General features: G+C 39.5%; 1 protein-coding gene across 9 annotated transcripts in view; it reads right to left on the bottom strand.

Annotated features, from left to right (window-relative positions):
• Positions 1-2,712: 2,712 nt before the first annotated feature.
• FBXW7 (F-box and WD repeat domain containing 7) overlaps positions 2,713-14,263 on the bottom strand; it is a 224,154-nt gene continuing 212,603 nt past the window's right edge. For all 9 annotated transcript variants that reach the window (XM_061383983.1, XM_061383982.1, XM_061383981.1 and 6 more), the window contains 6 exons: positions 12,358-12,494; positions 11,274-11,387; positions 9,802-9,983; positions 7,644-7,869; positions 5,657-5,867; positions 2,713-4,614 (listed from right to left, as the gene is read on the bottom strand). In XM_061383983.1, the coding sequence (XP_061239967.1) occupies positions 4,346-4,614; positions 5,657-5,867; positions 7,644-7,869; positions 9,802-9,983; positions 11,274-11,387; positions 12,358-12,494 (1,139 nt within the window). In that variant the 3' untranslated portion in view covers positions 2,713-4,345. The remainder of the gene's footprint in view (positions 4,615-5,656; positions 5,868-7,643; positions 7,870-9,801; positions 9,984-11,273; positions 11,388-12,357; positions 12,495-14,263) is intronic.

Raw genomic sequence — 14,263 nt, 5'->3', positions numbered from 1 at the left:
AAGTGTGTGGAAAACACGGCCCAGCCTGGATCTAGGGACGCCTTCCCGGATCCCGGTTCACTTCCAGGAAGGGCTAGGCACAGAGGTCTTCGTTGTTGTTATTTGATTGTAGCCTCCAATCAATTCAGAGAAGCAGAAAGGAGACTGAACAGGCTAGTTCAAAAGGCAGAGAGAAAATGGCTTAAACGTTAATACAATGAACTAAATGTCCATTACCTTTTGAAACGAAACAAGTTAGGTAGGTTGAAATATTTACTTCACCAATTGGTGTGTACTAGCTGTTGCAAATTAATGAGATAGCTTATGGTTCTTAAAAAGCGATAAGGGAGCTTCCAAGTGTCAAAATTATGAACAATTCAAAACAATAATAATAAAATAATAAGCCATTCTACTGGAGATCAGCCCTGGGTCTTCTTGGAAGGAATGATGCTAAAGCTGAAACTCTAGTACTTTGGCCACCTCATGTGAAGAGCTGACTCATTGGAAAAGACTCTGATGCTGGGAGGGATTGGGGGCAGGAGGAGAAGGGGATGACAGAGGATGAGATGGCTGGATGGCATCACTGACTCGATGGACGTGAGTTTGAGTGAACTCCGGGAGATGGTGATGGACAGGGAGGCCTGGCGTGCTGCGATTCATGGGGTCGCAAAGAGTCGGACACGACTGAGCGACTGAACTGAACTGAACTGAACTGAAGCCCTCTTTGCTCAGTTCCACAAACATTTACTGAGCACCTGCTCTGGGCTTTTATGGGTTACTCTGTGTCCTAATTTTAGTTTTAGTTTCAGGCATTGTTTGATCTTTGGGAACTTGTCACATCTAAATTTGGGGGCTGCCTCTCTTCTGGTATAAACAACTGAAAATTCACAGTTATATAAGGTGGTGAATTTCTTCATTAAGGAGGCCACAAGCAGGGCTCCCTTTATGACCTTTCTTATTTTAATTCCTTTGGGATGAGGTTAAGATTTTCCTTTTCCTGGAACAGATTCACTGTAATGAAGATTATTCATTTATTCATAAATAACATTTAATGAACATCTAGGTATATACAAGAGCTCCATATTTGCCTTTTACAAGGTTTCTGTAAGACTCAATGAGAAATTTATGTGACTCCACTTAAAAAAAAAAAAAGTAAATTGCTATATAGAGAGAAATGCTATTTTTATTACATACCTGAATGAGTCACAAATACATTCAACTGCTCCCAAATATAGCAAGTTAGAGTTATCTGGGTCTATTTTCTTAAAGTTGTAAGAGTAGCTACCACTGAGTGCGATTGGTATGCTTCATAATATTTAATTTAATCCCTACAATAACCTTGGGAGGTAGGATTCTCTACCTCCTAGAAGATGAGGAGACATGAGGTCAAGTGATCTGATGAAGGTCCTGTATTTAGCAGACCTGGGCTTTGGATTCAGACCTATTTGTGAACTCATTCTGTCTATAATGCACATTCATTTTTATAGATGATGCTGTGCTTCAAGTGTATTAGAGTCAAGCCACATTCACATTATGAAAAATCAAGCAGTTTCAAGACTACCCAGCAGAGTCACAGCTTCTTCTTGATCACAGAGTTGTCTGTGTGAACAGCAGCTGTGGTGCTGGGCTAGGCCATGCTCACCCTGCAGCAGGCTGGGCCGCTCGCCTGCACTTCACAGCCTAACATGATTTTTGCCTTGGGTTTTAACCATGTGGTTTTCCTGTCTTTTCCCTTATCCTGTCACTTCTCTCTGATGTCCCTGTGCCTGTGATGTGCTGGGGACTAATACACCAAATAACTAGAGCAGCGGTTCTCAGAGCTGTGTCCACAACCTACCTCGTGAGCTAGTTTACATGCAGATGCTTGGGTCCCCTTCATTCCCAGATGTTCTGATTCAGCAGCCTTGGGCAAGTGAGGCCCAAGAACTGCTGCCCTAGGAGTGAAGAACACATAGTTCACGACTGTAAGAAATGTATCCTCTAAGTAGCCTCTGTATTGTCACCTTTCCAGTGCTCATCTCGGGCCTGGCTAGATGGGATTCCTGGAAATACACTCATGGCAGAAACCTGCCATCGGAGAGGCTACGTAATCGCAGTGACTGAACTTCATTTTTCTTCACTTACTGTAAAAAATGGTCGGCTTACTAAATAAGTCACAAAGAGCCTAAAAGTACCACAAAAATGCACCTCATCCCTAAAACTTTGCTTCAGTCTGTCGAAACTCTAGGTTTGTTTTTCCTTAAAAGGCATGGGTGTGAGTCCTGGTGCTTGGTTGGCCCAGTACCTGGCTCCTGGCAAACCCCTACCCCATGTGAGCCACAGTTCTGTGGAGTGGGGAGAGAGCTGACTACTTCCCAGGGGTGTGGGAGCTTCTGAGAGATGTATACGCAAAGTTCCTGGTAAGCAGTCGACATGTGGTCGGACTTTAACAATGAACTTGCCACAGGAATTCTAGTTGTAACCAGCACGCAGGCGTCTGGGAGCTCTGTGAGGGGCCAGGCTTCACGCGTGCTCAGCACAGCGCATCAGAGGTGAGCGCGGGCGCGTCTTCCCGGGCAGTCTGCCTGCGAGAGAGATACAACTTGCTCCTTGTGAGCCCTGTTCCCACTCTGGCTGCAGAAAACACAACATGGGGGATTAAAGAAATCAGGGCTCTGCTCTTTCATCTATTAGAGACAAACCCTAACTACTGATAATGAAGTGCTATTACCTCAGTAGAAGAAACAGGCATACTAACATGAAAAAACACATTTTATTGCACTTAAGTTATAAGAAAATAAAATTTCTAAGTGAATCAAACCATAGACACAATCCCTTTAAAGGTTGTTTTCCTCCATCATGTCAGGTTGTTACATAACTAAAATTAACCCACTTGAATCTGATTGTTTTAAATCAGACTATAAATAAAACAAACAAAAAATAAACAGGAGGAGGAAAAAAAAAAGATCACTAGGATACAGTGTTAAACCACTTTCACAGTTCAGCTTGAGTTGTGGCTCCTGGAAAATGAGGCAAACCATTTGACTTTTCCATTCATTTCGCTTGTTTGCACGTGACGCCTTTACTACAAAAACGGGATGGTTTCTGCTTTGTCAGTTACTCAGAGCAATCAAATGTAACAGTTGTTTTCCCAAATACTGTAAAACACTAAGACTGACCAGCAACTTTATTTTAATTTTGTGTTTTATATATTTTTAAAATATTTTGTCAGTTTTACTATGCACGTTCATCCATTCACCACAGCCCTCAAAAAGAAAAGTTTCTCCGCAGAACAGGCGGCAACAGCTCTGTTCCAAGGAATGTGTTTTAATTTTTGCCCAGATAAAAGAAAATAAGCTTTGCACACACTCTCAATTCCTTACTTGCAGGCAAACTTCACTCTTTATTTTCTGAAACTCTCCCATTCTCAGCCTCTTAGAGGCACAGATGGTTCAAGTTTCAGTGGCAAAAAGTCTTTTTTTTTTTTTTCCGTAACCAAACTAGAGCAAATTTGGAATTCAGTCTGGGACTAAAACGTCACAGCAGAAAAAAAATAAAAAAAAATAATTTGCTTTTTTTTTCTTTCATTTAGCAGCATAAATAAGTTTGGCCACTGGGAGTACAGTACAGGGGTGGGACACGATCCCATATTTGAAGACCTACTTCTAGCACCAGCATCAAGAATTAGATCCATCTCGGGACTCACAGAACCCAGGACAACTTGCCACCTTTGAGCAACATAGGCATTAAAGAGTGTATGTGGAAGCGACAGGAATAGATTAACAGAGGCTAATACTGTGATTGATTGACATTGGCAATGGTTTGGCAAAAAAAAAAAAAAAAAAAGCTTTTCATGATAACTGTACAAAAACAATTCACAGTAATTTTTTTCCTTTTTAGCTTTTCCACTCCAGAAAAATAACTTTTTTTGTTTCAGATGCTCTCTGGTGAGACAGTCCACTTGGTACTGTGTGGGTGTTATTGCAGCTTCTTTCTAGGTCTCAGTGGTAAAAGAACAGGCCAGCGGAATCTGTAAGGACGTCTCAGCAGTAACGCTGCCCAGCGACCACTGGAGAAGAAAATCAAGAAATAATTGCACCTGGTTTGATTTCGAAAGTCTCGTGTTGCAAAGCTGCCCTCAGTCCAACGTGAAGCCTCTTCCGGGAAGAGCCGGCAGGCGCCTCTCCTGTCAGCTGCGGTCTGTCATCGCCTCCTCTTTTCCTTCTGCGTCTGTAGGTCTTTTCGCTCTGTTGCCCCAAGCCAACATCCTGCACCACTGAGAACAAGGGATATTTTTTCTTTTTCTTTTTCTTTTTTTTTCTTTTGCAGGGGGAAGGGCAGGGAGTCTGTCGCCTACGCGTGGGGACAATGCCCCCTTTCCTGCTCCTCACTTCATGTCCACATCAAAATCCAGCACCAGCAGCTTGGTTTCCTCCGTCCCGTTGCGACTCCCGACAGCACACACCAGCTTTGTGTTCGAGGCTCTGATTCGCCACACAACTCCCCCGCTCCCCCCACTCTCCAATGTGACTAGGTTGCGAATAAATTCACCCGTTTTCAAGTCCCATAGTTTTACAGTTCCATCATCTGAGCTGGTAATTACAAAGTTCTTGTTGAACTGTAAACAGGTCACAGCACTCTGATGCTTGTTGGGACCTAGGCAAAACCAAAGGAATTTCATTACTGGTTAGAAATCATGGTTTCAGGTCAGTTAGATTGTAATTTGTGGAATCTACATTGGAACACACAATAAATGAAATATTTTAAACACTGCACATTTAGAAACTGCGTTCTGAGTATTTTAGAATCAGCAGGGATGTAGGAAAATCTGGTAGCTATTTGTAACTGGAATGTTAGTCTTTGAGGGTTCTGTCTTTCAGGAAGCGTGCTTCACTGCCAGGCACACATCGTGTGTTCTGGGTGTTGAAGAAGCCCATATTCTGCTTGTGGACCATCTACTATACTACCCTACCACTCTGAACTGACCAATCAAGGCAAAGGCTGAATGGACCCTATTCCAAGACTCTGAGAAAGAGACAAAAATTGTCAATGAGAAAAATGCTGTAGTACCACCTACCAAACGGCCCCACTGAAAACTAACACTTTCCAAGGGCTCTGACCAATAAAAAGCAGTTAGTCACGATAGAAGAAGTTAACAGCTTCGTGCCTCATTTAGTGCTAGTGGCTTTCAGACGTTTCCTCCTCTAGTTGAGTGGGCACTGTGATTCCCTCCCATCCTACTTAAGCAGATGGTTAAGGGTCTAAGTCAAGGCCAAAGCAATTTCCTATCAGATTAGAGGCTCCCCCTCCCCCCACCCCCAGTAAGGCAGCTCTTTAATTTAAAATTGGACGACAAATTCAAAATAAATGATCACTCAACAAATACTCAACAAACAAGCATGCTGCTTCTGTGATACAGCTAAGATCTCTCTTCACATTGTTCTTTCAGGTTAGGTAGAGTTAACCATACCTGTAGGAAGTGATTAAACACTTTTATATTAAAAACACAGTTTAAAACACTTTCTTAGGGTAGCCTAGTTCTGTCAGTTCAGAGTGGAAATGCTCAAAAACTTATCCAAAATCAGTTTTCCTTTTGTATGAGGTTAATCATTCTGTGACACAGAAGTTCCGCACTTCTCTTCTGACCACCTGTCTCATTTCTAAGGGACGCAACTAAAGGTGAGGAGCCAGTATTTACCTTGCAATGTTTGTAAACACTGTCCTGTTTTGATATCCCAGATTTTAACTGTAGAATCTGCATTCCCAGAGACAAGAATGTTGTCTTTGAGTTCCATTCCACTTGTTAACGACTGGTGTCCTGTTAACGTGTGAATGCAGTTCCCTGTCTCCACATCCCAAACACGGATTGATGTATCAAGGGATCCACTCACCACATGGATGCCATCAAACTACAACAGACACAGTTTATTAGACTAGAAGTGTAGATATTCTTGATATTATCTATTGACTTTAATCCTAAAAAGGGAGGGGAGCAAAGCATGAGAAACAGATAATGCCAGGAACAAAATGAGGTACCAGGATAAACTGCATGCAACCAACAACTCTCCAGTGTGTGTTCTCAGAAGCTTCTATCAGAAACGTGAATTTTTTATGACCAGTGGCTTCAAACTAGATGCAGAAACAATTTTTAAAGAAGCACAATGAACATATTATTGTCAGACCATCTGGCCATACTTGGTAGCTACATATTATGAATGATTCGATACGGACTACCATTTGAGTTTCACTTCCCAACAGGAAGGTAACACTACTGATGTGATTTATGATACAGGGTGTGCTCATCAACATCCAGGGCACAAAAAGAGCGATACTTCAAAGCAAATTCCATTAAACTGTATGTAAAATAAAAATTTCATTTACAGGAACCTAATGCTAGGTAGGAACTGTGCCAACAGATAATTAGAATTAGAAGTGGTGGCATTTTGATAACCAAAGCAAACTATCTATAGTACTCTTCTTCAGCTTCCCTGCTAAACCAGAAGTCAACAAACATCTACCAATTCCCAGACTGATAATAAAGTTCCTACCTATTTTCTCAATCTAAGGGTTTATTTAAATGGGCTACACATCACAAAACATACAGACAACTGCAGCCAATTCCCTCTCCTCCAAATTAATAACCTTTTCTAAGTTAACAGACATCTTTATTTTACGTCAATATTTTATGACATAGACATAATCCCATGAAGAAACAAATACTCCAAGGACTGAACTGTGAGCCCTAGGACCATGTACTAATTTGCTGATCACTAGTGGGCCGTAATTGGTAAACAAGCTGTGTAAGTATTAATAATAGGAAATACAGCTGACCCTTGCACAACATGGGTTTGAACTGGGAGGGTCCACTACACTTACAAATTTCTTTTGCTCAATGTCTACTATGTTTCTACACAGTCCCAGGTTGGCTGAACTCTTGGATGTGGGACTGCAGACATCAAGGGCCAATTGTAAAGTTACGTGAGGATTTTTGACTGGAGTGATGGTGGCAGGTAGTGCCTCTGACTCCTACACTGTTCAAGAGTCAACTGTATTTTTTAATGGAAAATGCTGTCTTTTCAGGAAACAAAGCAAGACCTATTTTTTAAACCTGCTAATAATCCAGTTACTTATGTCAAAATATGGCAATCTATTCTAGGATATCAGGTTCAAACAAAAACAAACCAAAAATGTTTAAGACAAATTTCCTCCTCCATGACCACAACCCAGCAGCCCTGTAACAGCTTTGTGCCGAAAGCGCCACTTCCACTTTGAATTGGGACAGAATCACAATTACGTGGTCCATCAACTTCCAGCTATCAAGGCAAAGGGGCAGCTTCTGGCCAAATTAATCCTGTGCTAAGGAGTTTATTAAAATCCAGGTTATTTTCCTATGAGACTATCTCCCCATTAACTAACACAGGAAAATTCAGAGCCCCCAAATCTCAGGTTCCAAGACCAATATTTGTATTTTAGAGGAAGATGAATCACAGAAAAATGGAAACATCATTTAAATAATTTCAAAATGTATGCTTTCTTTGTGCCAATTTTAAAGTAAATGTAAACAGCAGAATAATTAATCTGTTTCTGGACTGTACTGGATCAGCAGTTTGACAGTGATTACGGAATAAGACAACATTATAACTCGTTACGTAGCACCGCAGGAGTGAGAGAGCATGGTCTCTTACCTGTAGTGAGTAGACCCTGTTGGTGTGGCCCTGCAGCGTATGCAGACAGGTCTCTGTCTCTGGGTCCCACACCTTCACCATGAAGTCATACGCTCCGCTCACAACCCTCCTGCCATCATACTGAACACAGCGGACTGCTGCTACGTGACCCATCAGCACATGTAAACACTGGCCTGTCTCAATGTCCCAAACCCTAAGGGTGGCATCTCGAGAACCGCTAACAACTCTGTGGGTATAACAGGAAAAAATGTATGAGAACTTAAAATCATGGGAAAACAATACATACAAAGTCAGTGGTCATTAAAACTTCTTTTCTTTTTCTTAAGCAGAAACCAGCTGTTTTCAAAATAAATACACGCTATGGGAACTTGGAAAGCCTTGGAATTCTGCCTGTTTGGTTCCCCCACCTATAAGGGACCCAGGAGCACCTTGGCTTCCTGCGGTTTGAAGACTACTGTATTATAGCTAGATACAATGAAGATGAAGCAGAGGAAGATAAAGATAAAAAATTAGTAGAACACATGGCAAACTCGAAATACATACAACAAGATCTTGATTTTAGAAGTAAGATGCCAGTGTGGGCAGTATGTATAAAATGTTAATAGGTAGTAACATTAATATTTTAAAATTTTTAAATTTTTTCTTTATTCTTTCTGCCATTTCCCCAAATTCTAATATGAACACACATTCCCTTTATGACTAAGGAAAAAATTCAATAGAAGTGTCTCAACAAAACAAGCCAGAATTTGGAATTTAAACTGCTAAAGATATGTGCTTTATACCATATACTCTGGTTAAATTAACCAGTTTCAAATAGGTCCTCAAACAAAGGTTGCTTATGCTTATATTTTAAAATATTCAATAGGCTATGAGGGCACTAAGATATAGAGATTTTAGAAGATACACATGTAGAAGCAACAGAAATCCCTTAAAATTTTGACCCAAGATTATTAAAGTGATACTCTTCTGAAAACAAGAGTGATACAAATACTGTAATCACCTTTGGATTATAAAGGAGAGCTGAAAACTCAGCTGTCTTTAATGTTATTCCTAAGAGATAAAGAAAGACCACTTTCCATGTTTGAAGAGTAGAAAATGGAAGCATTGAGACATTTAAGTCAGCACATACTGAAAACTGAAATGCAAGGTCTCTTGACACTAACTCCCCCAGTTTTAATAGTAGAGCACTGTTAAAAGTAGATTCAAATCACAAGTGAAAAAGGTACTTTTCTTCATGTATTACAAACCTAGAGTGAAATATGCCTAATGTAATGGTTCTTAATGAAGAATGCCATGGACAGAATGAACAGTACAAACTGGAGTGGATTCACTCTAACGACCCTTCAGAGAGACTTTTTCTGACAAAATAGGTAGAAATCACATCTGTTTAACAGGAGTACCATGAAGACATGCCAATGGAAAACAAAAAGGACTTTTAATAGGAAGGCTCTGTAGCAGGAATTAAAAGCAACAGCAAAGATGCTGAGAAGAAAAAGGCTAGCACTGGCTGAAACTATTCGGAAAACTGGATTTCTTCCTTAATTCAGAGAGCAACAGAAGGCTCCCAAAGGCTCGTGGTCCTACCACAATCAGAGGAGGTTCTCAGCTGTGTGCAAGGTGACCAAATACGAAAGCTCAGTCACCAGTTCAGGTGCCAGGTAATGACAATGAGTTAAAACCCACAGCCTCACTCAGCTTTTCACTGGACACAGGGGAGACAGTGGAGACGGGGAAGGGTGGTGGGTGGGTAACTAGAGAGACTCAGAGGCTTGAAGCCTGAATAACTGAATTTGTCCTCCCAACAAAAATATATCCTCCCACCCCAAATATTTTTTTTAACATGATGAGTCATCAAAGATTTAGAACAATAAAGTCTAAGGTATCAGTCAAGATCACAGAACAAGGCGTTTCAAAGTGGAAGCCACCACCACCATTAAATGAGGAAGGAGACTTAATGACAACTGCCCGATTTTAAGGCATACCCCACTGCTTTCCTAGCAGAGAAACATCTGAAGCTGAATAATTAAAGTCTAATTTAAAAGCACATTAGCACTCACCCTCTACTAGACACAGTAAGTATTGTATAACCGAACTCCGCACAACAGGCCCCAGGTTCACAAGTGACAGAGGAAGCACCCCAAGTGCGACAGGACCCCACCTTTTCTCATGGAGGTGCATACAACGCACGGTGGACGTGTGGCCGTACAAGGTGTGTATGCACTCCCCCGTCTCTGCGTTCCACACTTTGAGAGTCCGATCCGTGGATCCACTAATGATAATGTTGTCTCTCATCTGTGATGACCACACTCCACCTGTGTGTCCCACTAATGTCCTCAGACACTGCAAAAACACTTAAGATGATTACTTTGAGGTAGAAAGAAAAACAATGTAAATGACATTTTAGTAGCTCATTAAAATCTGGATTAAAGTTATTTACTCAACTGGAATGTCTAGCACATCAGAAAATAATTTTCACACCAGAATAACATGATCCCATCACTATTTCGTTTGCTTTATTTACTTGGCAGCACTGCATTTTATACACGCACACATAAGTTAGGAGCACGGATATAGAAAGTAAACCTTTCTGACTAAAGTATGACAGCTCTGGCCTGGCCTCTTTGATAATAATATTAAAATTGCAACTTGGTTTCTTCCATGGGAATGGATTCAATGAAAGAATGCCAACAGGGTTGGGTGTGGCTACATACCACATTTCATCTGAATCTGCCCCAAGGCAGTAGTTAGGAGCCAGGCAAGGTACTTCTAGACAAGTAAAGACAAGCAAAACTAATACAATTATGTAAAATTTAAAAATAAAATAAAATCAGAAAAAAAAAACAGACAGACATTAAAACTCTGAAATAAATCCAAGACTAATATTACACTATGGAAATATGAAACTGTTTTAAAAAATTGTAACATCTGACTTGGAATATTTAGAAGATTTTTGCCCAAGAATCAACATTTTAAAACACAGGTTTTCCCCCTGCCAACACTTTTCTTTTATTATTTTTTAGGTGGTCAATTACTTAATTCACGAAAATATTTTCCATTGGACAGATAAAAATAAGTGTTCAGAAGAGAATCTTTAAAGAGTAACATTATATGCAGTGAGCCTGGACTGCTTTGTTTTCTTCAAACTCTTATTTAACTAAACAGCCCGCTTTAACTTCTAACTTATAGGGTTTGACATAAATCAAAATTAACACGATTTATTTAACTTTTAAACTATAGTTAGGTTATCAACAAAGTTTCAAAGGAAAAATACCCCTCAATCATATTTTTGGAAAAGATTAAAAAGGAAGAAGATATAACTTAGATGGTTAATAAAAGTGGGAAAAATTAGGCCAAAAAAAAAAAAAAAACCCACACCACCACATCTGTAAAATCTTAACCTAAGTTACAAACATAGACCAACTATTTAAATGAAGAAGAAACTAATGACATCCCTACCTTGAGAAACATCATTTTCATGCCAAGGAAAAAGCTAAATTAGAAGCTCTGATACTTGCTATCAAACTAAGCTAGAGTCAAAAACGAATCTTTGTTTTCAGCTCACTGGTTGATCCTTGCAAAGAATATGTACCAAAGAGTGACTTTATGAAGTGCAGAAAGAAGGAAACTTACTTTGCCTGTGACTGCTGACCAAACTTTTAAAGTGTTGTCATCAGAACCACTAACGATTCGGTTACCACAAAACTGCAGGCACGTGATCACGTGATCATCATGTCCCTTCAGCACCTACGACACAGATGTGCAGATCAGAAGCACGGTAAACACCGGCGGAAGGAAAGCGAGGCCATGAATAGCAACGGGAATGCACAGTCTACTTCTAGAACAAAAATTTATGCAAAATGCGAAGTATCCTTCCTGGCAGATGAATCAAGTATCAAACATCTTGTTTCCGTATTCTACTACCTATACATGAGACATCAACCACTAAAATCAGTCAAAACCTCATAAAGATGGTTTGAATGCAAATGTCTTTTATACCATCTATTTTATCTTTTCAAACCAAAAGAATATGCACTTCAGTTGTGCAATTTTGACACACAAAAACAAAAGTACCTACTAAGTGCAGAAAGACAATACTCACCAACCTTTTCAACTTAAAAAGTCTGTCATAACATGTATGTATTAATACAAAATGTCTCCCCAGATTGCTTTTATTCCAGTTAAAAAATACAGCCAAGAATTTCAAGCATTTTTGCCATTCTTTATATACTTGAAATGTTACAAGGCAGAAAATCAGAATTAGGCTTAAATTTATAAAATTAAAACACACAAAAGCTACCAAACAAGCCCCCCAAACATGCTGCTGCTGCTGCTAAGTTGCTTCAAGCATTCCTCAAAAAATCATGCTTGGTCAGAGAGAACAAATTCTTAGGTATAAGTATGACACAAAATTCAACAGGATATTCAGAAATTTTCATTTACATGCAATAGATAGAACAGGTAAATCAACTCATCTTTTATTCAAGTACAATTAGTCGTCAATTTTATTCAAGTACCAAGTACAATTAGTTGTCAGACTAGAGAAAAATTAGTAAAGAGGAACACTGTCAGTTACATTTTCTGTTATTTTAAAAATATATTGTTTTCCTTGTACAGAAGATGGGCTGTCAAATCACACGGCTTGCCAGGGAAAGAGCGCACTGTGTACCACAGCACTGATTAACGGTTTCTGTTAGACTGCACTGCGTTCAGTTACCTTAGGAGACTTGAGTTCTCCCCGCCTCCAGTTCGTATCAATTCTGTGCTGTCTGATGTATGCACTTTTCCAAGGACTATGGATGAAACCCGGTTTTATTACTTTTCTTCTCTTGATGTGCAATGGTTCATCAATACCTGAAATGTGGAACATTTAAAGAGTATAACTGCCTTTACCAATAATACAAATTACACATTTTATAATGTATCTAATTTTCTCCTATGCTCAAAACCACCGAAATGCAGAACACGAACACTGTTATGACAAAACAATCATGTAAATTTTGCATTCTGTATGGCATGTTGTATATTAACTGTTTAATTTCTCTCTTAGAATAATTCTATAAAATGTTGGTGAGGATGTGCATAAATTGGAACCCTTGGGCAATGCTTGTGGGAATGTAAAATGATATAGCTGCTATGAAAAACAGTATAGCGATTCCTCAAAATAAACATAAAATTACCACATGACCCAGCAATTCCACCCTGGACACAACACCCAAAAGAACTGGAAGTAGGGACTTGAACAGTTATTTGTCTACCCACGTTCACACCATCGTTCTTTATAACAGCCAAGAGGTGGAAGCAACCCAGTGTCCACAGATGGATAAATGGAGGGAAAAAGTGGTATATACATACAATGGAATGTTTAGCCTGAAGAAAGGAGGAAATTCTGACACATCTGGATAAATCTTTAAGACATTATGCTAAGTGAAATAAGACAGTCACAAAAAGACAACTATTGTATGATTATAATTACATGAGGTCCCTAGGGCAGTCAAATGTATAGAGACAGAAACCAAAATGGTGGTCTCCAGGGCTGTGGGGAGGAGGAATAAGGAGTTACTGTTAAATGGGCATGGAGCTGCAGCTGGGGAAGATGACGACGTTCTGCAGATGGATGGTTGTGACGGCTGCAGGACCAAGTGCAATGTCAATGGACTTAATGCCACTGCAACGTACACTTAAAAATGGTCAAAGTGATAAATTCTATTTGTGTGTAAATTATCACAATGTTTAAAAGGGTCATTAAAACAATGATTCTATGAGAGAAAGTAAAGCGACCATAATTAATCCTACTTTATGATGACTTGAGAAGGAAGGGTTTCCTGGGCAGTCCAAGGGGGTTCAGGGCAGAGGCAGGATGAGAAACCAAGGACTCTGGATCTTCACCTCCCAGCCTTACTAACCATCGGTGTTGCCCACTCCACTATGATCTCCGTGAAGTGGAGGAGAACCGACACTGCATCTGTCTTACCCTCTATGATTCTTTCTTAAAAAGTTTGCTTGTCGAAGGCAAATAATATTTTAGCATAGTTTTTTTCAAAAATAATACTTTTCTAGATGCCTGCTGGAAAAAACATGCTCTTTTTTGAATTAATATGGATGATACCTACACCATTAGTAAGAAAGGGGATTTTTTTTTTAATAAGTCTCAGAATACAAGCTCCATGGTGGGAAGATTACGGGAGTGATCTAGCACGTAAGAGGTGTTTAATCAATATTCGTGGAAGAAATGAAGAGACTACAATTTGAGTATTTAATTGCTAATTTAATTTGGGGGTTATGTTTATATTGTCTTCATCTTGACTTTCTCACTGTTTATTAATTCTACTGGAGACCGGGAAGCAAATCAGATATATTTCACTGTTAGTTACAATGCTCATTAAAGGGGTTAGTGCCAAGATTTGGCTCATCTGAACATGCAGAATAACCTGTGGGTTTTATATATTAGGTGAATGTAAATGAAGATGCAGTCTTGATTCCTTGATAGGCTGCCAAAGTTCTTTTTTAAATTGATTCACCACTTTATTCTACAAGCACAAAAAACTTACTATTTTTTTGTTGTGTTTTGTTTTCAGAATCACTCTGCTTTTTCGAACCACAAACATTTTCTCTCTGTGATT

Source organism: Bos javanicus, chromosome 17 (genome assembly GCF_032452875.1).
Source record: "Bos javanicus breed banteng chromosome 17, ARS-OSU_banteng_1.0, whole genome shotgun sequence".
NCBI lineage: Eukaryota > Metazoa > Chordata > Mammalia > Artiodactyla > Bovidae > Bos > Bos javanicus.
The sequence above is the reverse complement of the archived record's forward strand: the minus strand, read 5'-3'. Positions and strand labels throughout refer to the sequence as shown.